Source organism: Aethalodelphis obliquidens, unplaced genomic scaffold, assembly GCF_003676395.1.
Source record: "Aethalodelphis obliquidens isolate GAN/ISIS:26980383/991018 unplaced genomic scaffold, ASM367639v1 scaffold139, whole genome shotgun sequence".
Taxonomy (NCBI): Eukaryota; Metazoa; Chordata; class Mammalia; order Artiodactyla; family Delphinidae; genus Aethalodelphis; species Aethalodelphis obliquidens.
In genome coordinates this window covers 303,454-329,214 of record NW_020838083.1, presented here as the reverse complement: position 1 = coordinate 329,214, position 25,761 = coordinate 303,454, and the positions used below count along the sequence as shown (strand labels likewise).

At 48.9% G+C, this 25,761-nt stretch overlaps 1 protein-coding gene and 2 non-coding genes across 11 annotated transcripts; 1 reads left to right on the top strand and 2 right to left on the bottom strand.

Moving 5' to 3' along the window:
* Window positions 1–2,183: 2,183 nt before the first annotated feature.
* Window positions 2,184–2,295, bottom strand: LOC113616449 (U6 spliceosomal RNA). The gene has a single exon (XR_003431304.1). It is a non-coding gene; the product is annotated as a U6 spliceosomal RNA (small nuclear RNA).
* Window positions 2,296–3,480: 1,185 nt separating this feature from the next.
* LIG3 (DNA ligase 3) lies at window positions 3,481–25,105 on the top strand. 9 transcript variants are annotated; one of them, XM_027099761.1, is made up of 21 exons: window positions 3,481–3,597; window positions 4,480–4,536; window positions 5,903–6,453; window positions 8,411–8,554; window positions 10,850–11,047; window positions 11,713–11,864; window positions 12,555–12,721; window positions 12,818–12,895; window positions 13,366–13,534; window positions 15,097–15,252; window positions 17,011–17,142; window positions 17,524–17,603; window positions 18,565–18,652; window positions 19,325–19,402; window positions 19,689–19,812; window positions 20,422–20,564; window positions 20,903–20,977; window positions 21,425–21,571; window positions 22,100–22,307; window positions 22,712–22,800; window positions 23,915–25,105. In XM_027099761.1, the coding sequence occupies exons 3-21, from the start codon at window positions 5,907–5,909 to the stop codon at window positions 24,146–24,148; spliced, it is 3,009 nt and encodes a 1,002-aa protein (XP_026955562.1). In that variant the 5' UTR covers window positions 3,481–3,597; window positions 4,480–4,536; window positions 5,903–5,906; the 3' UTR covers window positions 24,149–25,105. The 9 variants fall into 9 exon arrangements, with proteins under 9 accessions (XP_026955562.1, XP_026955565.1, XP_026955563.1 ...); XM_027099764.1 differs by having other exon boundaries at window positions 3,484–3,593; XM_027099762.1 differs by lacking the exon at window positions 3,481–3,597 and adding an exon at window positions 4,096–4,210.
* On the bottom strand, window positions 5,332–5,403 carry TRNAK-UUU (transfer RNA lysine (anticodon UUU)). The gene has a single exon. It is a non-coding gene; the product is annotated as a tRNA-Lys (tRNA).
* Window positions 25,106–25,761: the final 656 nt, after the last annotated feature.

Sequence of the window (25,761 nt, the reverse complement as noted above, 5' to 3'; positions counted from 1 at the left end):
GGTATTTTTATCCCCATTTCACCATGCAAACTAAGCCCCAGAGAAATTAAGAAAATAAAGAGAGGTTACACAGCCAGTGGTGGAACATAATTCAAACCTAAGTCTGTGTGACTCCAAAGCCCTGCTATTCCCACCACACATCACCTCCTTCCTCTTGGTGGCAGTTCCCACTTCCCTAAGGAACTGCAACTGCCAGCTTCACACCTCCTTCCACTTTACAGCTAGGGTCTGAGTCAAAGATCATTAGGGGTTCGTTGGAGCTCTAATCAAGCAAAACACTTACAGCCTGAGCCTTTTTGCACATTTACATCCAACATTGTCAAAGATACAATGTAATGAACATCCTGCTGAGGGAAGTTTATTACTTTTAGAGAGTCATTCATTCCATTCACTCATAGGTTTCATTCATGTATTCATAAATACTTGCCTAGTGCCTACTATGCACCTGCTACTGTTCTAGGCACTGAGGATAAAAAGATGCACGAGGCACAGATGTCACCCTTCACCAACAGGTTTGAAGTCTCAGGTGGTGCTGTCCAACAGAAGTATAACACGGGCCATTTGCAGTTGTATATTCTCCTGTCACCACATTTTCAAAAAGTAAACAGTTAAAATTTATTAGAATATTTTTATTGAACCCAACATATCCAAAATATCGCTTCAACATGCAATCAACATAAAAATATTATTAAAGAGATATCTTACAGTCTTTTTTTGTTTGATAACATCTTCAAAATCAGTTTGTACTTTACACTTACAGCACATCTTAATTTGGGTATTTTTTTAAATTGAAGTGTAGTTGATTTACAACATTGTGTTAGTTTTAGGTGTACAGCAAAGTGATTCAGTTATACATGAGCATATATCCTTTTTTTTTTTTTTTTTTTTCGGTACGCGGGCCTCTCACTGTTGTGGCCTCTCCAGTTGCGGAGCACAGGCTCCGGACGCGCAGGCTCAGCAGCCATGGCTCACAGGCCTAGCCGCTCCGCGGCATGTGGGATCTTCCCGGACCGGGGCACGAACCCGTGTCCCCTGCATCGGCAGGCGGACTCTCAACCACTGTGCCACCAGGGAAGCCCCATATATCCTTTTTTTCATGTTCTTTTCCATTATAGGTTATTACGAGATATTGAATAGAGTTCCCTGTGCTATACAGTAGGTCCTTCTTGCTTATCTACTTTATATATAGTAGTGTATATGTTAACCCCAAACTCCTAATTTATCCCTCCCCCGAGCACATCTCAATTTGGACTGGCCACATTTCAAGAGCTCAATAGCCACATGTGGCTAAATGACAGCAACTGACAGCACAGGGCTGGGGGAAAAGACAGATGCAGTCAAGGTGACTTTCAAAACACCATAGTAAATGCAGTGACAGAGATTTTGTTCAGGATCACTCAACCGAGGGAGTTCGGATTTGAGCCTCCAGTGACCTTCCAACCCCAGACCTGTTCATGCTGCCGCACATCAAAGACACTGCCCACTTCAAGCAGTGGCCTCATTGCTGGCCTCAACCAACCAAACTTAATATATCCAAAATAAAATTCATCCTCATACCTCAAATACCTCCTCCTGCTCTCTCATTTTCTATTTCAGCTGATGGCACCATTATCTATCTGTTCATTCAAGTCATCTTCATTACATCTTTAGACAAAAGGTTACTTTCTCTAGAAGATAATTTAAAATCTAAATGCTGGGACTTCCCTGGTGGCGCAGTGGTTAAGAATCCGCCTGCCAGTGCAGGGGACAAGGGTTCGAGCCCTGGTCCGGGAAGATCCCACATGCCACAGAGCAACTAAGCCCATGCACCACAACTACTGAGCCAGGGCACCTAAAGCCCGTGCTCTGCAACGAGAAGCCACCCGCTCGCCACAACTAGAGAAAGCCCACGCGCAGCAACAAAGACCCAAAGCAGCCAAAAATAAATAAATAAATAAATTTTAAAAATAAAATAAGCTTATAAAAAAATCTAAATGCTTATCCAAAAATGCACCTTCCTCTCCACCCCAACTAACCAAGCTTGCTCAGGCCACTTTCATCTCTCACATGGGTTGTCACAAGAACCTTTTTCTTACCCAGTTTTATTGAGATATAATTGACATTCAGCACCGTGTAAGTTTAAGGTGTATGGCATAATGGTTTGATACAGATAAAATAAGAAGCAAAAAAGAAAAAATTTCCTTAAAAACATGAACCTCTTCACGAATTTGCATGTCATTCTTGTGCAGGAGAGCCATGCTAATCTCTGTATGGGTCCATTTTAGTTAAAGTTTTGCCCAAGCCAGCAATGAAAACCTTTTAATTGGTTCCCTTACTATTTCATAAGGCCCTTCAAAGCTCTCCATCCCCTACATAACAAAGCCCATGATCTTTTTCACATAGCAAAGAATTCCCTCCAGGATGTGAGCTTTGCTTCTCTAACAATGCCCAGCTGTTTACCTTTCCTAGACCCTGAACAAGTTCTCTCGCCTCCTCTGAGCCTGCAATTCTTTTGTACTTTGGTTGGTTGGTTGGTTGGTTTTTTTGGCCGGGTCCCAAGGCTTGGGGGATCTTAATTCCCCCATCAGGGACTGAACCGGCCCCACCACTGAAAGCGCCCAGTCCTAACCACTGGATCGCCAGGTGTAAAAACAGCCATCCTAATCTCTCAAAAAGTTGACCTGAGGTTTAAAAGAAATATACTTTAAACAATACACAATCAAGGGTTCTCTGTACCCATTACTCCTTTATATATCTATCTAGTGCCCCTTTCCAATTAAATAACATTTATTGAATACTTACTATGTGCTAGGCACTTTGCGGGACACAAGACAATGGAAATACAGAAAAATAGATTGAATAACGCGACCTTTGCCTTACCCAAGCTCATCACAACATAGTTTCTCAACCAGTACCTTTAATAACTAGATAATCTCTAAAGTTAAGAGCAAATCACAGGGGCACTTCCCTGGTGGCGCAGTGGTTAAGAATCCGCCTGCCAATGCAGGGGACACGGGTTCAAGCCCTCGTCCGGGAAGATCCCACATGCCGGCGAGCAACTAAGCCTGTGCACCACAACTACTGAACCTGCGCTCTAGAGCCTGTGAGCCACAACTGAGCCCGAGTGCCACAACTACTGAAGCCCATGCGCCTAGAACCCATGCTCCGCAACAAGAGAAGCCACCGCAATGAGAAGCCCAAGCACGGCAACTAAGAGTAGTCCCCACTCACCGCAACTAGAGAACGCCCACGTGCAGCAACAACCCAACACGGCCAAAAATAATAAATTTAAAAAACAAAGAGCAAATCAGGGTGTCCCCACCGTTCCTTCAGGCGCCGCCTCATCCCAGCATCTGGGCTTTCTCCTGATGGGTAAACACCTCCGCCACGCCCCAATACAGAGTCTTAGGCCTCTCCCGGGGAACCTGACTACCGCCCACGTGGCAGGCGCGGGGCGGGGACTTGAGGCGCCTCTGGAGCCAGGACCTCTGCGCCTGCGCGCTGCGGCCAGCGCAAGGACCCGGATTTAAAGAGACAGACGTTACAACCTTGGTGGCTGCGCGCGGCCTGTGGGTGCCTGGCCCTAGGCCTGAGGTGGAGCCGGAGCCGGGAAGGCAGGTGAAGGACGGCGCGGCCGGGCTGGGCAGGGGGGAGAAAGGCAGCCCGGGCTCCGAGGCTGGGGCGGCTGGGAGCCAGCCTCCTGACCTCCTCCGCCCGCCCGGGGAGCCCCAGGGCACACCCTCCGTGACGTGGCGGCCCCCGGGGAGCTCCACCGGCCTGCGCCGAGGCAGGGTGCCCCCGGCTGCCGCAGGACTGCTCTGGCTGGATCTGCCCATCCGCCGCGCTGAAGTCGATGGGCTTCGGAGGGACCTCGGGAGCCTTTCTCTTCCCGCCGCGTCCGGGCTGTGTCCTGGAGGCTCCTCCTGCCCGAATCGAGGGATTCGCTTCCCCGTCCCCTCCCGGTGTCCCCGCTGTTCGCCCCGGGCAGTAGTAGCCCGTGCCCACTCCCGAAAGCGTCGCGGGGAGGCCCTCCGGCAAAAGCTGTCGCGGGGCTTTCACTTCCCGGCCCGGTTGCGTTCAGGCCTCAGTGGTTTCCTTTTCGGTTCCCTTTGATGAAATGCTGAGCGGCGGCTCTGGGGACTGTGAGCCAGGCGGGGTTCCTCACAGCGGCTTTGTGCCTTGTGGCCCAGCGCCTCCTGGGCCCTGCGGAGGGTCGGGCGCTGCGAGGGAGGTCCTCTCTTGTCGGCTCCTGTGGTCCCGGCGGGGGGGCGGGGGGAGGGGCGGGAGGGGAGGGCTTCGTTACTCGCCCTCCAAGGAAGGTGGTGAACCTTGTTCTGAGCGCCTCTTACAGGCCTACCGTGCTTTCCCGTACCTCACCTTTGTGGTTCCTCAACTTCTGGGGGTTATAGAGACCTTTGTGAGTTTCCTGAAAATCATGACTGTCTGTCCCCCCACAAAATGTACAATGCTGAATGTGCACCTTTTTGTATACATTTTCAGGGAGTTCAGAGCCTCCCCCCCATGGACTTATTTTAATTTTCCCAGCCATCCCGTGAGGTAGGTATTATTTTCTCTGTCTTAGAAATAAGAAAACAGACTCAGGGGAATTAAAGGAAATTCTCAAAGATAACATAGTCCTTGAACTGTATGGTCACACTTGTGCTCCCGTCTCGATTCCCAGTTACCTGCTGTCCTCTGCATCATGTTGCAGTACAGTAAGTAAAGCCTGCTTTCCATTATCACCCAATAGCAATTTCACTACAAAGGTGGGTGCAGGCTGAAAACAATGTCCAGTCTGTTTAAAGTTGGAACTGCGAGGATACTTCAGAAAATATGGATATAAGAAGGTGGGGGATGCCATGTGGATATGATACCTGTTTCCATTCGGGTTGATTGATCAGTTCCTCTGATTCTTGCTGTTTCAGCTACTTCAGCATTTCCCAATTCAAGCTGCTGAATTATAACCAGGCTAGTTTCACATAGGGAGCTTCAGCTTAAAGGATAACTGCTTCATTGATTTTGAGGGCTTTATTCTTGTGACAACTCTTTGAGTCAGGTACTATTATTATCCACATTTTACAGTTGAGGAAATTGAGGAACTGAGAGGTTAAGTAACCTACCAAGGTCATACAGCCAATGAGCTAGGATTTGAAACCAGGCAGTCTGGTTTTAGGCTCCATTTAATTGCCTCTCAAAATAGGGCTTCTGATTAAATCGCACATCTATATAGTGGCTTAATTATTTTCTGAGGACGGCATATATTTTATATTTCACATTAAAAACTTTATGAACATAATGTAGTGGGTTTTGTTTTGTTTTGTTTGCTGCACCACACAACTTGTGGGATCTCAGTTCCTCAGCCAGGGTTTGAACCCTGGCCACTGCAGTAAAAGTGCAGAGTCCTAACCACTAGACCACCAGGGAACTCTCAATGTAATTTTTCTTGATGATTAAAAAGAAACTTTAGGGTCTTATTATTCTTAAGGCTCACCATCCATTTTAAGGATTAGGGGCTGCTGGTGGCCTGAGAGAAGGTTTTGTGTTATTTGGAGTCTCTTGATTGTGATTTACTAGATACACATGTATACATTAGATAATTGAACATCCTTTTGCAAACTGAATTTTCCTGTATTGGAACTCTGAATCAAGTAGGCAATAAATCTTTCATACCTGGTCTTCCCTGGTGGTCCAGTGGTTAAGACTCTGAGCTTCCACTTTAGGGGGTGCAGGTCCGATCCTGGGTGGGGGAACTAAGATCCCACGTGCTGTGCTGCACAGCCGGAAGAAAAAAAAAAATCTTTCATACTTTGGGAAATGTTTGATTGGTCAGCATGGATTGTGTTAGGATGTCTGCCTTTGAGGGAATTAGAAGCCTACCTCCTCGTTTATAACTCACTTTTCTGCCTCTCACCCTTTCATGCAGCTGTATGACTTTGGCTTTTAAGATCCTCTTACCACCAACTCTCCGTGCGCTCAGCCAAAAAGAACTGTGCCTATTCCGAGAACAACATCACTGGCCTGACATAAGACAGTTCAGCCGGTGGTCGGAAACAGTTCTTCATGGACACCACCTCCTCCAGAGAAGAAAGCCTGTTGTGTCATTCCAGGAAAGCAATCTAAGACCACGTGCCACCTGCCTTGTTTTCTTGCCAGGGTCGCATGTGGGAGTCTGCAGTGGCCCCTGTGAGATGGCAGAGCAACGGTTCTGTGTGGACTATGCCAAGCGTGGCACAGCCGGCTGCAAAAAATGCAAGGAAAAGATTGTAAAGGGGGTGTGCCGAATCGGCAAAGTGGTGCCCAATCCCTTTTCAGAGTCAGGGGGCGATATGAAAGAGTGGTACCACATTAAGTGCATGTTTGAGAAACTGGAGCGGGCCCGGGCCACCACAAAAAAAATTGAGGACCTCACAGAGCTGGAAGGCTGGGAAGAGCTGGAAGATAATGAGAAAGAACAGATAATCCAGCACATTGCAGGTGGGATGGAGAATACTGCTTTCTCATCTTATTGGTGCTGAGAAGAAAAGGGATGAGAGTAGAGCCCAATTTCTTTCTTCCTGTTTGTCTTTCTGTCTTTGTTTTAATTTTTGGTTCAGAAATTACTTCAAACTCACAGAAGAGTTGCAAGAATAAAAATAATACAAAGAATGCTCATATTCACCTTTTTTTTTTTTTTTTTTTGGCCACACCACGTGGCTTGTGGGATCTTAGTTCCCCAACCACAGATTGAACCCGGGTCCTCAGCAGTGAGAGCGCAGAATCCTAACCGCTGGACCACTGGGGAATTCCCTCAGATTTACCTATTGTTAACATTTTGCTCTCACGTGTGTGCGCTCTCACACTCTCTCTTACTCTCACCTTCCACACACACTTTTTTTTTCCTGAACCATTTGAGCATACGTTATGGCTCTTTGCTTTTAAATACTTCAATGTGTATATCTTAAGAATAAGGATATCTTGACCATACTACACCTATCAACCAGTAAATTTATCATGATATAATACTTTAATCCACCATCTGTATTCTAGTTTTGTCAGTTGATCAGATAATTTACAGCTTTTCTCTCCCTTCAGTATGGAATCCTAATCTAAGATCGGGTATTTCATTTAGTTGTCATTTCTGGCCTCCTTTAATCTGGAACATTGCCATGGTCTTTTTCTTTTATGACATTGACATTTTTGAAGAATAGAGTACCTACCACTACACCTTTTTATCCATCAACTTATTATCTGTATGAACTCATAGATTACTACTTTTTCCTGGTGGCTTATAATTGTACTGTATTAATTTGGTGCTAAATTGTCCCATATTTGGCCAGTTGAGAGCCCCTTTAAGCTAGTTTCTGTCCTCAATGCCCAAATCACATTTTTAAAAACGTTTTAAAGTACTTCCTTATTCTCTGGCATAACAGTATGCTTGCTCTTAGGCTTACCTTGTATGTATCCTATCTTATCCCTGGAATCAGCCATTTCTCTGGAGTCCTTATTCCTGTTAGTGGGGAAATGGCATAAGAGACCAAAATCTAGATGTTCCATGTCCTGGGTGCCATGAGGTGTCCTTGCTTTTAAGCCCTTTCAGCAGACAGAACTAGAAAATATATGTTCGTATGTACGCAAAAACATATATACAGATATATATGTGCACATACGTGCATATTCACATGTATGCATATTTTAGAAATCTTATACTGATACTTACAAATCCAATTTGTACTTCCTGACCTTCAGTGTCTTCATCTATAAAGTAATATTCATATCTTCAATTAAGTTTAGTTCTGGTCACTGTAGGAGTACTCTAAAATGGGCATCTATCTTTGTTCTTTGAGAGGAAAAGAGATTTCTGGGAGAGAAAACTACTCATACATTTTTTTCTCAAGCTCCCCTCCTGCCCTGCCTGGCCTTAGCCATTGGCCTCAGCCTTTGACCCATCTCATTCAGAGGAAGAAAAACATGAGGTAGAAGTAAACTGTCAGCTCAAATAACTCAGCAGCTGGAAGGTTTTTCCTACTTATACCAAATCAACATGCTCTGTTTATCCATCTTCATTTTGCTTTCTTGGTTATCTATAAATTGGGGCTAATTCCATAAGCTGAGGTCGCCACATTTTATCTGTTGAGACGTGATTTCTGATTTCCTCCAAATAATCTGGAGATTATTATATGTGGGATAAGGGGTGGACAGTGTCGATGAAAATTTAAGTTACTAATGAAAATAAAGAGTAACTGAGTCTTTTGTCCCCAGGACACCCTCTCCCTAATAACCTATTACTCACTACCTCCACTTTAGAAGACCAGCCAGCCAGTAGTCAGCATTGGGTTAATACCATGGTAGTAACTTACCTAGCCAGGCTGTAAGAGCAGTTGATAGATTCTTTAGAAGCTTTCTCAGGGATCTTTCACTGAAGGATATTTTCCCTTCTTTTGGGGTCCTACAGATCTGTCTTCCAAGGCAGCAAACACACCAAAGAAGAAAGCTGTTGTCCAGGCTAAGTTGACAGCCACTGGCCAGGTGACATCTCCAGTGAAAGGTGCCTCATTTGTCACCAATACCAATCCCCGGAAATTTTCTGGCTTTTCAGGTAAGATAGATCAGTGTTACCTGAGCTGTTACAGTCCTCCTTTTAATTTGGTATCCTATTTGGGACTCTGGTTAAGAGTGAACATTCTGGGGGCTTCCCTGGTGGCGCAGTGGTTGAGAGTCCGCCTGCCGATGCAGGGGACACGGGTTCGTGCCCTGGTCTGGGAAGATCCCACATGCCGCGGAGCGGCTGAGCCTGTGAGCCATGGCCGCTGGGCCTGTGTGTCGAGCCTGTGCTCCACAACGGGAGAGGCCACAACAGTGAGAGGCCCGCATACCGCAAAAAAAAAAAAAGAGTGAACATTCTGTGCTATCTAGCCTCCTTAATACGGTGACCCTTGAACAACATGGGCATTAGGGGCTCCAAACCCTCTCTACACAGTTGAAAATTTATAGTCTACCCTCCTTATCCCATGTTTCTCCATATCCATTGTTCTACCATACCCTCAGTTTGCATCCATGGATTCAATCAACTGCAGATTGTATAGTACTTATTTGCTGTTGAAAAAAATCTGTGTGTAAGTAGACCCATGCAGTTCAAATCTGTGTTGTTGAAGGGTAATTTGCTTCCATCTGAGCAGAGAGGTAATGGCTAATGCTCATTGCCCCACTTGTATAGCATTTCTTTGTATATTTTAATCTCTGTTGCAGCAAAAAGATGTTTGTTTTGTCAAGACTTTTTCCCCTTGAAGTAGTTTACCTGGATCAGACATAACCTGCCCTTTACTTCCTTTTTTTTTGATAATGGAAGAATCTTGAGAAATTGCATGCGTAAACTTGCCCAAACTGGAGATGAAAGTAGAGAAGATGGGAGATGTCCTGCATGGCCTTGTGTAGCAGATAGCGTTGGGCTGGGGGCTTTTACATACACGGTTTCATTTGTTTTTCATTAAACTTTGGGAAGTACTTGTATTAGGCCCATTTTATGAATGAGAAAGCCAATGCTCCGCATCGTTATGGAGTTAGTATTTACACTGAAGTCTGTTTAACTCCAGCACCTGTGGTCTTTTACCCTACAACCTGTTACTTCTTTTATATGGAGACATTCTTGTGACTGCCTCAGCTAAAGAAAATAAAGTCAAAACACATGGGCTCAGAAGTTGTTTGAGGAGGTTGCTTCTATAATGAGTGAAAGAAGCCGGGACTTGAGGTCAGAAGACCTGGGTCCTGGTCTGAGCCTCTGTGGCGTCATCTGTGAAGTGGGAATGGCAACACCTGCCTTGATCCCACAGTGTCTCACAAGGAATAAAGGAGATAAAATTGCAAAAACAGTGTCTGACTCTGGGATGTTTTATTATTTTAAAACTCCGAGGTTTGCTTGGTTTTTGTCTAGTGGTAGGCCAAAGATAGAAATATGGAAGAGTCCAGGTGACAGTAAGGGCAGTGTGTTTCTGGAAGGGCCCTGGTTCTAGGGGGCGAATTTGGGAGAAATGAGGTGTTCTAGTTCTTACAAGCTGCTGAACAGTGACATTTTGGAGATTTTGTCCCCTAAAATCCTCTTTAGACTCCGGGTTAGAGATGAGGATAGATTTATAATTTACAGAGCCCAGGCAAGAAGACACTTATATCAGCAGACAGCTTGCTAATGGCTTTGCTGCAAGCTTGCAGAATGAAATTTACTTTGTAAATGGTCACAAGGAGGTAAAAGAGGATCAACTCAAAAGAGTTGTACAGTTATTTGGGGTGTCTGGAGGAAAGACCTACTTTTTGTTTTTATGATAAGAAAGAAAAGAAAGTGGTGTGGGGTTGGGTGGGAGTGGCAAGGAGCTGGGAATGTCTTCTCTCCTCTGGCCTTGGTCTCCTCATCAATAAGAAGAGATTAAACTAGATAATTTTTAAGTCTTCTTCCAGTTCTGACAATCTGCAGTAGCAATGGTTTCAGATTGACTAACGAGTTCCCTGATTTCTTCCCCCTTTCTGATCCCAACTTTTCTGGGTTCAGCTTTGCAAGTGCTCTGAGATCATCCTGACCACTCTTGGCATGAAAACGGCCCTTATTCTTCTGTGAAGCAATCATATAAAGGGATGCACATCAGCGAGTCTTCTGCTTCAGTGTGAGGCTGTCGTTTCTTTACTATTAACAGCTGTGAGATTTGGGGAGATCACTTGACCTCTCCTTTTTTACCCATAAAATGGGTATAATATCTACGCCCAAAGGGCTCATTTTGGGGGATTAAGTGAAGCTACATATGTATAGAGCACCAGCAGAGTGTCTATTAGTTTCCCTTTCTTCCTTCTCAGCAAGGCAAAATGAAACATCTATGCTGTCTGTCTTCTCTTTTCCTCTTCCCAACAGCGAAGCCCAACAACTCTGGGGAAGCCCACTCAATACCTACCCCTAAGACAAGTCTGTCCTCAAGCAAATGTGACCCTAAGCACAAGGATTGTCTGCTACGTGAGTTTCGGAAGTTGTGTGCCATGGTGGCTGAAAATCCTAGCTACAACACGAAGACCCAGATCATCCAGGACTTCCTTCAGAAAGGCTCAGCAGGAGGTGGGGCCTCGAGCATCCTGGATGGGCTTCTTCTCTAAAGAGCTCAGAGTCGTGGCCGCTTCATGGACATGTGAACTGTACAGTTGCACGGGGCCTCACGCTTGGTTTAATGCTCTGCTATTGCCATCTTGAAATTCTTAACACTTTTGAACAAAGAGCCCACATTTTCATTTTGTACTGGGCCCCACGAAGTGTGTAGCCAGTGCTGCTCCAAACATGTGGCATCTTTCTTCCTCCCTTATTCTGCCCCCCAGGAGGCCAGAAGAACCTATCCCATTTGACCAAGAGGAAAATTCACTATCCTGCATGTTTGATTAGGTTTTTATGAACCACTTGCACAGCTTGGGGATAGAATCTTCCAACTGTTTCTTTCATTCATCTAACAAATGATCATTGAGCTTCTGTAATGTGCTCATCACTGGGGACACTACAGTGAAAGACATGGCTCTGCCATGCAGGAGTTCATCCAGGGGCTAGAAGGGAGGCACACCACCAGCCACCCAACGCCACGGCCTTTGCTGCCATAGTGAAATGCACACCCTACCCTGTGGTCCCGTCACGGCAAGGGCAGCAATGTAGACATCTCTTTTGGTTCCTTGAGGTTATGTATTTATTTGTTTAAGCTCCATTTCTCAAGAAGGGTTTCTTTCTTCTGTCTCCTACAGATGGTTTCCACGGTGACGTGTACCTAACAGTGAAGCTGCTGCTGCCGGGTGTTATTAAGAGTGTTTACAACTTGAATGATAAGCAGATTGTGAAGCTTTTCAGCCGCATTTTTAACTGCAACTCAGATGATATGGCACGAGACCTAGAGCAGGTCAGAGGAAGGGGAGGGTAGGTGGATTCCAGGTGGGGTTCTGCCTAGCCAAGCACCCATACCCTCTTTTTTCTGGCGGAGCACATACTGTTTTAGGAAACTGAAACCCACTTGAGCAAGCTTTCATTATGCGAGGAGCTGAATGGGAGGCTACAGCTGTTAGTTTCACAAGGTTCTGAGGACTGAACTTATACTGCTGCTGCACCCGAGAGGCCTAGACCTCGAGGGGCTGGATCTGAGACTTCCCACTATCTCTCCAGGGGCTCTTATTCTAGACCCTGGCTTTTTCTGGCTTTTTTTCCCCTATAACTTGGGCTTACCATTCAGTTTTGGTTTGTTCATGACTCCAGCTGTGGCACAGTGGAAAGTTTCTATCCAAACATCCCCATTATCTGATGACCATATCTGTCTCTTAGTTCAGATTCTAACAGGCCTGAAATTGGCTTGGCCCTGGATTAGTTCCTGCATCACTTCTCAGCTAAGGCAGGTGGCCAGATCCTGTGGTGGATGGAGGTACCCTTTCCATGAGCTGTGGGTGGGACAGATTCTTAAGAAGTGAGGTCAATATGTGTGAGTTGGGGATAGGAGCGGTGATTGAAATCTCTGATTCACCCTTTAGTCCTGGGGACTCAGGGGTTACACTTGGCCACTCTGGGGTTGCTGCAGTGGCATTTTGGTTTTTGGAGACAGGGTGACGTGTCAGAGACAATCAGAGTCTTCTTTGAGCAGAGCAAGTCTTTCCCCCCAGCTGCCAAGAGCCTTCTTACCATCCAGGAGGTGGATGAATTCCTCCTGCGGCTCTCCAAGCTCACCAAGGAGGACGAGCAGCAACAGGCCCTGCAGGACATCGCCTCCAGGTGGGGATGGGCCTGGGGGATGGAATCACTAGGGAAGGAAGGTTTGGGAGTGCAGAGCTTTTCAAAGACCAAGTTGAATGTGCCTCGTCCCTCTAGGTGTACAGCCAATGACCTTAAGTGCATCATCAGGTTGATCAAACATGATCTGAAGATGAACTCAGGTGCAAAACATGTGTAAGTACCGGGTGCTCTGATAGTTGAAGCTGCCCACTTTCTTTGTTGTCAGCTGGTGTCAGGACTTTGGAGCCCTGATTTGGTTTTGAATCCTGATTCTCCCTTCTTCCTTCCTGTGGGACCCATCACTTGACCTAGCTCAGCCTCCATTTTCTCATACGTTAAATGGAGATAACAGTACCTTTTCACAGAGTTATTACAATCAAACATATGGAATATGTTCAATAATTATGGTATGAGTTGCTTGCCCATTCCAGCCCCCTCTTTGCTGGCAGCATCCATGTAGCACAGTATCTCAAAAGAGCTGAGTTTTCCAAGAGCTTTTTCTCCTGTGAAAGTCTTTAGGCAATAGAACATAACTCCTTCCCCATATATTGGGAGCCCTCCTCTCTCTGAGGACAGACTGCTATCCAAAGCATTAAGGTCAAAGGCAGTGGTTTTTGTTTCCTTGCTCCTGTTGGCCTTGGCAGGTTAGATGCCCTAGACCCTAATGCCTATGAAGCCTTCAAAGCCTCGCGCAACCTGCACGATGTGGTGGAGCGGGTCCTCCGCAACGAGCAGGAGGTGAAGAAGGAGCCAGGCCGGAAACGAGCTCTGAGTGTCCAGGCCTCACTGATGACCCCGGTGCAGCCCATGCTGGTAAGGACGCTGCTCTGGCCCTGCTTTCTACTCCTATCCAAGGTTACTGTCCTTACCCGTGAGATCTGATAGGTAGGGTACGATGTTGACAGCCTGTGCAAGTTGGCTGGAGGAGTTTGGGGGAGGAAGAGTAGAGATGCAGAGGTTGTTTCTCATGGAAGAGTAAAGGCAGAGGAGGAGACGGCGTGACCTGGTGGAAAGGCCTGAGATCTAGGCCCGGCTCGGCCATCAGCAAGCTGTAGAATCTTAGGTGAGTTCCTTAGCCTCTCTTGGTCCTTAGTTTTCTTATGGGAATGAAGTCTGAAGCGTCTACCTAGAGCAGTTCACCTGTCATCTTTCCTGAAGTCAGGTGGATGTATGAAGTAACTCCTGTTTCTGTGACCTGCCTCAGAGTAGCTCTGAGAATTGGTGACAGAGCCAGGCTTCCTATGCCAGGGTAACTTGGGTCTCCTTTTTTTCTGGAAAGAGAGGAAGCTTAAGGAATGAAGACCAGCTCTTCTTGGGCCTCTGCTCATTTCATGAGAAATGAGATTTCCTTTCTGGCATGGGTTTTCTTATGCATCAGGACTGTCCACATCTGCTGCCATGCCTGCTGTGAGAGCCTTTGCATTGTTTCAGTGGGGTGCGCTGCTTTGTATGAAACCGTCTTGTGTGTTTTACTGAAGTCTTGGTCTAGGGTTCTGTGTTTGGGACAGGGAAGTATTCTGTGGGACAGCCAGCACCAAAATAGTGAAATCTCCACTTGAGGGACCGGTCCCCTCCATTATGGCCTTTCTGACTTTTGTAAGAATTCTATCTGGAGTCTCTTCTACAGCCTGTCATTTGAAGAGTGGCATGGGTTATACAGCTTACTGGTTAACCACCCAGGCTTTGGAGTTGGGCCTAGATTCACATCTCATTTCTGCCCTTTACTAGCTATGTAACCAAAAATGGGCATTTAACCTCTGTGAACTTCAGCTTTTTCATTCAAAGAGCGAAAACAACAATATTTATGGCATAAGATACAACATTGAGGATGAAATGAAATTTTATGTATGATCTGACACATAGAAATACCTCCAAGATGATAGTCATTGTTGTTTGAGTCAGGACAGCACAGGTATGTCAATAAGCACTCCTGTGTCATGTCCTGTCCTAGGGATTCCTGATCACTGCCATCCTGCCAGCCTCACTGTCACCTGCATACTTTAATCTTACCTCTGCGTACCCCCTGTGCTGAGATAACTGTGTGTTCAGTAATAAGCCAGAGGCCCTACAAGACCCTAAATTATTATTGAGAAAAAAATCAAATGCTGTTTCAGTGGAATTGTATTTGCTCTACAATGGATTGCATTCATATATTCCTCAAAATGCAAGCTCCTGTGTCAATTTCGGTGGTGCTTTTATTGTTGGAATATGACACTGCCCAGCCTTTTCCATTCCCATCACCTCTTCGGCAGCCTGCCCTAGGGGTATGCTCTGGCTGTTGGTCCCTGGGACCTGGGCTCTGGGCTGTCCTTGCTGAGCAGCCCCTCTTGGAAGAGCACCTGTAAGTCTCCAGGCTTTTCTTTCCCTACCTCAAGGCCGAGGCCTGCAAGTCCATCGAGTATGCGATGAAGAAGTGTCCGAATGGCATGTTCTCTGAGATCAAGTATGATGGGGAGCGAGTCCAGGTGCATAAGAACGGGGACCACTTCAGCTACTTCAGCCGCAGTCTCAAGCCAGTCCTGCCGCACAAGGTACAGGTCCCTTCCTTTCCACTGGGACTCTTTCACTTCCTGCCTCTAAGAATCTCTAAGCCAATGTTCCATAGCCATTCCAGCTCTGGTGTAAAATAGGGTCTATTTTGTATTTGTTGAATGAAAGAATGAATGCATGTATTCCGTTTTGGACTCTTCCAATAATGAGGGGCTGCTCAGTAGGGACAGCCAAAGAGCGCAGGCGGGTCAGTCAGCACAGAGCCTGTGGGCAATGATGCCAGCTGTGATTCCGGGACAGCGAGCTCAGCTGGTGAGCCACGTGCAGTGCTTGTCTTCTGCGTTTCTGGGTCCTGTGTGCTCCCCCCTAGCTAAGTCATGGCTCAGGTACAAAGGGCCAATGGGCTGTCATTCATTAATTTGTTCAACAAATATTTATCAAGTGTTTAGTATATTCTGGTTGCTGTTTAGGTAGTGGGCATCCAGCATTTAAAAAAAAAAAAAAAGAGTGGAAGTTCTGGCCCTCCAGAAGCTTACGTTCAGATGTAAACATAATCCCACAAGGATTTCTGGGAGCCCAGAATCCTGCCCTCAATCAGAGGGCATTGAGAACCTCACCCCTCAGCCCTTCTTAGCTCCCGGGGCCTCTGGGAGCTTTTGGGGGTGTCCAGGGAAAAGCAGTGGAAACATCTGGCTCCAGTAGCTGGAGGGTAGGTAAACCTCTTGTTCTTGTTACCCCTTCTGAAGTCTTAGCTCAGACTTCGCTTCTCAGAGCCCCAGGAGAGGAGACGTGGTATGGGGCTCTCATCTTTACCTCAGCCTCCCCCGCCTGCTAGAGCACTGGGCAATCAGACCGTTTGGTTTGGGTGTTCTGGAAAGCTGAGCACAACCTCCCCGTGAGCATTAGTGTGGGCTCACTTGCTCCGTAGGGAGGGCTCACAGTCAAACTGCTGAGGAACAGCTCCTGGTGAGCTTGTTCTAGGGACACCTCCTGCTTCTTAGGAAGGCATTTGAGCACAGCTTTCCAGACTGGGAGCCGTTTCTCTGCTCTCCCTTACCAGAGTTTCATTCATCCCTCTCTCCCTTTTGCTTTGGTTCATGAAGGGCTGGATCCCGGATGGAAGCAGAGTGGGATGGATGTGCAGGCCTTTCCTGTACCCCCTCCAAGCTTCTGAGGCAGTGATGGCCTAAGTGCCCTGCCCAGGGGAGGACTGGACCACAGTAATGCTCCCTGGATTGCCTTCGTGGCCTTACTCGGCAAGGGCCACCATGGGTTACAGTGGGACCTCTTCCTGTAGGACTGTAAACACTAAGGCTCTGCCTTTCATAGGAAAAAAATCCAATTCCAAACATCCTTTTCTTCCTCATTCTGAAGATGGCTATGGGTTCAGAGCTCCCACTCAGAGAAGCAGCTCCTCACATTTCATTGCTCCTCCTGAGGGGATTCATTTCTTCCCTTCCATCTTTTTTCCAACTGGTCCGTTCTCCTGCACAAATCTCTGCCTGCCCACCTTCCCTCCCTCCATTCCATGTTTGTCTGCCCCCCACCCTCATTTTCACTCTCAGTTTCTTCCTTTTTCCTGCAAATTCTCCTCTGCAGCCAATAGAAAATGACCTCAACATGGGCTGACCTCTTCCTGGGTCTGGGCAGAGGTCCCGAAACATAGCTGATTCTTCTTGTCTAGGTGGCTGCCGAGGCCTAGGTCTATTCTGCACATTAGCTCGACTTGCACATGTTGGTGTTCTGTGTTCCTTCTGGGGCCTGACTCCCTCCCTGACTCCCTCCCCTTCTGCCTCCAGGTGGCCCACTTTAAGGACTACATCCCCCAGGCTTTCCCCGGGGGCCACAGCATGATCTTGGACTCTGAGGTGCTCCTGATCGACAACAAGAAAGGCAAACCACTGCCCTTTGGGACTCTGGGAGTGCACAAGGTACTGGCTCAGGGCCAGATGTGCAAGAGTGAGTGTGTGCACATGTGTGTGCTGTCAGTCTGAATGGAGAGGAATGTATCACTTACTTAGGATCAAGCTTATCTTCATCTCTGAACTGGTTCTGAATTTAGCCCTGAGTTTAAATGTGTTTTTGTGTTTTGCATAAAAAAAGAGCTAGTAGTGGCAACTAACTTATAATTGGGTCAGTCTCTATTCAGGACCATCTGTCAAGTGCCCTTATGGCCCAGGGACTTCACAGCACAAATAGGCCTTTTGTATCAGATGCTTCAGAGGGTCTCTGGAAGTGGACTGGTACTCCCCATTTTTCATGCCCTCTTATTTTTGTCCCTTATGTACCTACTACCTCATTTTCCCTTACAGAAAGCTGCCTTCCAGGATGCTAATGTCTGCCTGTTTGTTTTTGATTGTATCTACTTCAATGATGTCAGCTTGATGGATAGGTGAGGAATCTATTTTTGATTCCTGGGTGGGGAGGTGAGGGCTTCAGATTGGACAGGAGGGAGGAGAAGTGGCTGGAGCTGTTGCCTCTTTGTGCCCAGGAGCTGCAGCGGGAGGGAGCTGAGAGCCAGCACAGTTGCTACACAGCTCCACATTCAATGTTACGAAGAGCTGATGTGTTGACCAGGTCTCGGCTCTGAATGCTTAAGTCACAGAGGAAACTCAACCACCCACAGCAAAATGGATTGTTGATGAGATACAGACTATGAGCACAGTAGGGTTTCAGTTTATCTTCAGCAGCACCTACGGGTACATGAGGCAGATAGTTTTCAGCTCAGAGGTTTTGTTTTTGGAAGAGCCCGACAACAGGAAGCTTGTGATTGTCGGTGTTCTGTGGCTGGGGCCTTCTTAGGGATAACTAGCAGTCTTGACTTAGCTGCATCCAGTTCTTGACCCTGAGAAACCGTTTTGGCCCCTTCCTCCCTTAGAGAGGCATCCCAGCCCCCACCCTCCACACCAGCCTTGAGCGTGGAAGGGGAAGGAGACAGAAGGGAGAAAGAATTGCGGGGGTAGGAGTTGGGGTTTGGGCTTCAGGTCCTGAGGCCTGTCAGCTTGCTCACCCAAGCACCAGCCCACCTGGGGCCTGGGGTGAAGCAGGGTGCAGAAAATGAGAGTCGGAGTTATTTTTCAAATGGGACCAGGAGTTATACAGTCTGTGTGGGATGATGAGGTAGAGACAGGAACTACAACAATTAAGTGGCTCTGTGCCATGGCCTATAACTGTCTGTCTTTGGTCCCAGTGGAGCCCTTGTCACCCTGGGCAGGCAGAACTGTTAGACATGAGGGCCCTAAGCCATGGCAAACCCTGAAGCTGAAGTTCATTGTTGTGCCCCTTCCCTCCTCGGAACTCCTCAAGGGGGTGGGAGGATCCTGGCCTGACCTCAGTTCTCCTGTCCCCCTCAGGCCTCTGTTTGAGCGGCGGAAGTTTCTTCACGATAACATGGTTGAAATTCCCAACCGGATCATGTTCTCAGAAATGAAGCAAGTCGCAGTGAGTGAATCCCACCCTAGGCAGTGTCCTAGTGGTTTGAAAGCAGGGCAGAGAGCCCCTTGGGTCAGATGTGACTGGGAGAATGAGTCTTATTTTCTTATGAGGGAAGCTGATGAGTATACAGGCATACCTTGGAGATATTGTGGGTTTGGTTCTAGACAATAAAGCAGTATCACAATAAAATAAGTCATATGAATTTTTTGGTTTCCCAGTGCATAGAAACATTATGTTAATACTATAGTCTATTAAGTGTGTAATAGCATTATGTCTAAAAAAACAATGTGCGTACCTTAATTAAAAATACTAAAAAATGCTCACCATCATCTGACAACACAGGGTTGCCACAACCTTCAGTTTGTAAAAAACACAGTATCTGCAGAGTGCAACAAAGCAAAGCACAGGAAGACAAGGTCTGCCTGTATTTGTCTACCAATCTCCACCTGGGAGGGCAGGGCATGAAGCATCCTTCCCAGGTGGGCTCCCAGTATCTCTGAGCTGCAGCAGCTCTCTGGTTGGTCGCTACTCTGCTAGCGCTTTTGTTCCTTCTATTCAAGTCAGGGTGTTTCCAGCAGACGCTTTGCTAGTGTGTGAAAAGGAACTCCCCTCTTCCTCACTCCCAGAGCCCTTCTCTGTTCTCATACCAACCTCAGCGTCTCTCCTGTTATCCCTCAGAAAGCTTCTGACTTGGCTGACATGATCAACCGGGTGATCCAAGAGGGGTTGGAAGGGCTGGTGCTGAAGGACATGAAGGTAAGACGGTCACATCCTTTGCTTTCTCCTGCAGAGCCCTCCCCTGAGCCTTTCCAGTCCTGGCCAGGAGGTGGCGGTGGTGGTCTGAGGTGTTTGGGGGTGAGTGCTGGGGGGCGTCTTTCCAGAGTTCTGGATCCTAGAGGATGGGTTTATGTATGTCTCCCTTAGTGCCTGGAGCAGAGCAGGCTGGGCACTGTGACAGATCCAGTATGTCGCTTAAAGAGGTAAAAAGCCCACCCTCATAGAATGTCCATTCTAGTTTGTGGTCTCTCTTGCTTCCCCTCAGGGTACATATGAGCCTGGAAAGCGTCATTGGCTGAAAGTGAAGAAGGACTATTTGAACGAGGGGGCCATGGCTGACACAGCTGACCTGGTGGTGCTTGGGGCCTTCTATGGGCAAGGGAGCAAAGGTCAGGGTGGCCTCTGGCCCCTGGGATGGTACTTCTTTGAAAGGTACCACTCAAGGAATAGGCAGGCCTTTTTGCTGGCTTGGTCTGCTACCGTGGCCAGTCATGATTTCCAAAGCTCTGGGATTAGGGGCCCCAACCTCACCCATGCTACGTCAGGCAGGGACATTGAGAGCTGCGGACCTGGTAAGGGAAAGATCAGGCAAGAGTACCCTGTGCTAGCCTGGCACAAAGAAGCTCACCACCAACTATTTCTTCAGGGACTGGCAGCTTTCTCCTCAGGGAAAATCTCCATTTCCTGACTGGAGAGGAAGCTGGGGTCTGAAGAACTAGTACTGGTAGGCATCTTTCTGTGTGCCAGGCTCTATTCAATTCCTTTTACTCCACCAGAGCCCAACATTAGGTGTAATTATCCCTAATTCACTGAAGAGCAAATTGAGACTCAAAAAGGTTAAACTTACACAGCTAGTAAGGGGTAGATCCAGGAGGTGATCTCTGGCACTCTGATGCCAAGGCCTGGGCCCTTTCCTCCAGCAGGCTGCCCCTCACAGGGCACGAGGGGGTGGCAGACATGCCCCCCCCCCGAGTTTATTTAGTCCCTCCTCCGCACAGGTGGCATGATGTCCATCTTCCTCATGGGCTGCTATGACCCGAGTAGCCAGAAGTGGTGCACAGTCACCAAGTGTGCAGGAGGCCACGATGACGCGACGCTCGCCCGCCTACAGAAGGAACTGGACATGGTGAAGATCAGCAAGGTGAGGAGGGGACCTGGGGGCCCTGGCCTCTGGACTGGCAATCATTCCTGAGACAGGCAGTGTTATGGGGGCTGCAGGTATCATTTATCTGTTTCCACAGAAAAGAGAGCTGCTGCTTGGCCATAGGAGCAGTATTAGGCCCTTAAGTTCTTTGAGTACCTACCTTGTGGAAACTGGCCTGCATGCCCTCCAGGCCACACCATCTCTGGGCAGGGAGGATCCCAAGGGGTGAGGGTCAGCCTTTTGTGATAAGTCACCTGTTCTCACAAGCCCGTGACCAAGAAGGGGTTTAAGTCTCATTTTGGCAACAGCCCAGGACTGTACCTTTTCTCCTCTAGGATCCCAGCAAGATACCCAGTTGGCTGAAAGTCAATAAGATCTACTATCCTGACTTCATCGTTCCAGACCCTAAGGTATTAGTCCAGGGCCTGGGGTCCTCCAGCCCCAAAACTGAGCCTGTACATTCTCTAGTGCCCCAGAGACGTCACCTCGGCCTCACTGACAGTCCACCCAGGGTGGGGCTCTAGACTGTTTAGCCAAGTGACAGGCACAGGGATGACCAGTCAACGCTGAGGAGTCATCCTCAATAGAGAAAGGGACTGCCCATCCTCTAGGCACAGAGGGTCTGCTCTAGAAGTGACCTGGGCCCACCCCTTCCTGCACTGACAGAGAAACTGAGGCCCAGAGAAGAAACGAGACTACCCTAAGGTCACACAGCATCAGCAGCAACAGTGGGACTTGAATTCATCTCCTTCCTGTTAGCCACTGCTTTTTTGACTTTAACTTGTTCTGTATTGCTTTTAACTGGTTGGGAGGTGTTTTCTACTTAACCAGGGAGTGACCTGACTTACTCCTGACAGAAAGCTGCGGTGTGGGAGATCACAGGGGCTGAATTCTCGAAATCTGAGGCACACACAGCTGATGGGATCTCCATCCGTTTCCCTCGCTGCACCCGAATCCGTGATGATAAGGACTGGAAGTCTGCCACTAACCTCCCCCAACTCAAGGTGCCACCTCCTGGGCTGTGTGTGTGTCCTGTACCCCACTGTCCCAGCCTTGGAACCGAGGGCACCTGGCCTCCTGCGTCCTCTGTCTTCTCCTTTCCCCGCTGCACTGAGATGGGCAAGGAAGGCAGTTATCAGAAAGGGAGACCAAGCCGTGGCAGGGCCAGGAGCAGCAGCACTGGGCCTCCACCCACATCTCCCGCTAGAGAGCCCTACCTTCACCGGGCCCCGTGGGCAGCCCTGGGTCCCGGTGAAGGAGAGCTCCTGGCTCACGGCTTCCTGTGGAGGACCTGGCCCCAGGCTGCAGTCTCTACGTTGCGGAAAAGAACTGGGGAACAGAACAGTGATCTGTGCTGATTACTCCAGAAACAGGGCCAGAGCTAGAAAAGTACCAAGGAAGCCAGCCACTTTTCCCTGTTATGTGTCTGTTTCCCCTCATTGTTCCTCAGTCACCTAAAACGTACCACACAGACTGCCTGAGGCCAGTGGCTGGGAAGGGAGTGATACACCAACATTCTCTCCCCTCCTCAGGAACTGTACCAGCTCTCCAAGGAGCGGGCGGCTTTCACCATAGTGGCTGGAGATGAGGGGAACTCCACTACAGGGGGCAGCAGCGGAGAGAACGAGGGCATCTCAGGGCCAGCTGTGTCTCACGAGGCCCCGAGAACCTCCCCCAAGCAGCCCTCCGCCAGTGCCAAGAAGGCAGGAGGGAAGCTGAGTAGCTTCAACAGCAAAGGCGGTAAGGAGAAGGGTAGGGGCTGGGGTGATGAAGAATGGACACGAGGGCAGAGACCAAGGACAAGGACCCAGTCTCACACTCCAGCCCTGAGGTCATGGATTCTCTGTCCACTGCAGCTGACGTTGGCTGCATTCCTGCTGTGTGTCCACCCATGGGCCAGAAATTGTTCTGCTGGGCATCCTCCTGCTCTGTAAATATGAATGACAGGACCCCGGGAGAGCCCCTCAGAGCCGGGGATAAGCCACCTCTGAGCTAAAGGCTCAGCGTACAGCCCTTACTTCCTGTCTCACCCACGGTCACAGCAGAGGAAGGGCCCAGCCCTTCTCTGTACCCCCCTGACTTCAGGGACCATTATCCGCTCCCCTGCCCTCTTCTTGGTTCTCATCCTGAGCTCTCTCCTGCAGGCAACAAGCTGGCTGCAAAGCCTTCCCCTGTGAAAGTGGGAGAGAAGCGGAAGGCTCCTGATGAGACCCCATGCCAAGCAAAGGTGAGGGTAAGAAGAGCAGTGCTCTCCAGGGGGTGGGGAGCCTTGTGTGCCCAACCCTCTGCACTTGGACTCTGAGAGACAAGCGAAGGTGTTATCAGGACTAACTGCCAACCCCTGCCCTCCTGCATCTGCTCCTGGCCGCGGGCTGGGCTGGCAGTGCTGCGGCTCCACCCTGTGCCCTCTTGTTGCCTTGCAGAGGCGGCCGGCCAGCAAGCAGAGAGGAAGGAGCGCTGTGCCAGCAGGCAGGCGATAGAGCAGCCAGCCCAGCCGAGAGGCTGCAGGGACCCAGCCGGCTGCCGGCCCCAAGTCACAATTGACATTAAAGGGGAGAAAGCCCAGTCTGGGTGTGGGAGTGCAGTAGTGTGAGTTTGTGAACAGGGCCAGCCAGCGAGGAGCGGGAGAGGGCACTGGCTTGGTGACCGTCTTCTTCCCTCTCGTACTCCCTTGTTAGTCTTTGGTTTGACAGCAGCTGTTGAGCGTCTACTGAGGCCAGTGACTCGGTTCAGCCCTGGGGGAGCTGATGCCCCAAAGGGCAGATAAAGAACTCGACATCTGGTCACTACACGGTGATTGTGCCACCCCAGCCCAGGAGTCAGCACAGAGGTCTGGGAACTCAGGCCCTGAACCCAGTCCCCAGAGCACCTATACGACCTTTCCGTCTTTTCCCTGCCTGAAGCCTGGAGTCCGCATGCAGTCACAAGCCGGGCTCCTGGTCCCTTGGTCAGCTAGTGCACACACAGTGGACTGCTTGATCAAGCAGCATCGCTGCGTCTGAGCGCCACTGGCCCTGCCCACCAGCCCCTGGATGGTTCTTGGAGATGCGTACTTTCCAAGTCCCCAGTGTAGGGACCCATCTCCTCGCCCTTCTCTTCCTCTAGGCAAGGATGGAAGGGCATGTCAGTCCTATGTAATCTGGAGTGGCTGGAGGATCGGGGTTTTGATGCCTTTACCTTTCCTCCAGTAAACTCTTTCCCCTCGTGTCCTGACCGCTAGGCTCCCTGTCTCTGGCTTTTGTTCTAACCTCCCTCCTCGCTGGTCTCCGCTCCCTGGGCAGAGAGCCATCTGCCCCAGCACAGTCCAGCCCTGCTCCGGGCCTGCCCTGACCACAGTGCATTTGCAGGTGCTGCTGGACATCTTCACCGGGGTGCGGCTCTACCTGCCGCCCTCCACGCCAGACTTCAGCCGTCTCCGACGCTACTTTGTGGCATTCGATGGGGACCTGGCGCAGGAATTTGACGTGGCCTCAGCCACACATGTGCTGGGTAGTAGGGACAAGAACCCTGAGGCCCAGCAGGTGTCCCCGGAGTGGATCTGGGCCTGTATCCGGAAACGGAGACTGGTAGCTCCCTGCTAGGACTGCTGCCTGCCCTCGCCCTCTGGCTGTGCTCTCCCCACTGCACTACTCCTGGACAGGGCAGGCAGGCACAGGACAGAACCTGGGGGAACAGGCTTTCTTCTCCAAGCTGTGCATCTTCCAGAACCCACCAACCATGCATGGTCTCTTCCAGACTGGTTAGTTGCTGTGGGTACCACCAGTGAAGTCAGTTTCTCCTGCTGGTTTACATAGGTCTTTCAGATCTGGGTGCTGGTTTTGACCTCTTTTTTTTTTCTTTAAAAAGCAGCTTTTAAAAAAACAAAAACAAAAAAGCCAGGAACTATCTTGGAGTTATGTATGTCCTTCCCCCGACACCCCCAATAATTCTCCTAGTGATTAAGGAGTGAAGGGAAGGCCGGCTGTTGAAGCTCTGTCCACAGAGCCCATCCTGGCGGCAGTCTTTTCTCCCTTACCTGCCCCTTCTACTTCCAGGCTCATTTTAAAGTTGTATTTAAAAGAAAGACTGTCCCCAGAAATGCTTATAATTGGCAAAACTTGTATTCAGCCTGGCCGCCAGGAATGAAGTCTCACTTGAAAGAAAACAAAATGGGCTTTGTCTTTGTGCTCTCCTATTACAGTGTGTGGGCCCCTGTGTGAAGGGAGGGAACCATGATCAGGTAGGAAGGAAAGGGAGGTTGTTTGGGCTACTCCTCGGGGGGATAAAGGGCTCCAGGAGGATCTGCCTCCCCCAAATCTGGAAACAAGTGGAGCGGCTGGGCCCGTGAGCCATGGCCGCTGAGCCTGCGCGTCCAGAGCCTGTGCTCGGCAACGGGAGAGGCCACGACAGTGAGAGGCCCGCGTACCGCAAAAACAAAAAAAAGACTGCTCTTTAAAGACCCACCTGAGGACAAATCTACACAGCCTGCTTAGAAAGAATGGCTCCTGCACCGCCTGAGGCTGATTTATTTGAATAAAAGGGAAACAATTTAGCATGGACGAGTGCCGTTCAATAGAACTTTTTATGGCATTGGAAGCACCCTGTAAATCTCCATTGGCCAACATGAATCAGCCATATTCTGAGCATGTGAAATGTGCTAACAAAACTGAGGAAGGGAACTTTTCATTTTCGTTCAAGTAGTCAACGTGAGGCTAGTGCTAGTGACTACCACCTTGGGCAGTGCAGGTGTAGACAGACATAGTTTGAATCAAGCCCTGAAACTTAATAGCCCTAACCCTCCAGGAATGGGGACAGGAACTGCACCTAAATCACAGGGTTGCTGTGAAGAGTAAGTGACCTCAGGAGGCCTTAGGTAAAGCACTTAGCACAGAGCCTGGCACGTAGTGATCTAGAGTTGGGAAGATCAGCACTGGTGTGCATGTCCAGACCCTGCCCAGGAGACTGGGGCCTGGCCTCTGACTTCAGAACCCTGTCAGACCACCTCCACAGCCTCGCACCTGTGCGGTACAGCCCACTCTGGTCTGAGTGCAGGCTCATCATGTCACCATCTGGTTTTAAACTGACTTCCAACTAGTTCTGATGACTTCTGAGGGTCCATTCTGTTTTTTCTTATCAACAGATTGGCAGGCTTGTTTGTCCAGCCCTTGTGAGTGAGGTTAATGTGACTCAGTCTCTGGAGCATACCCGAGCATGA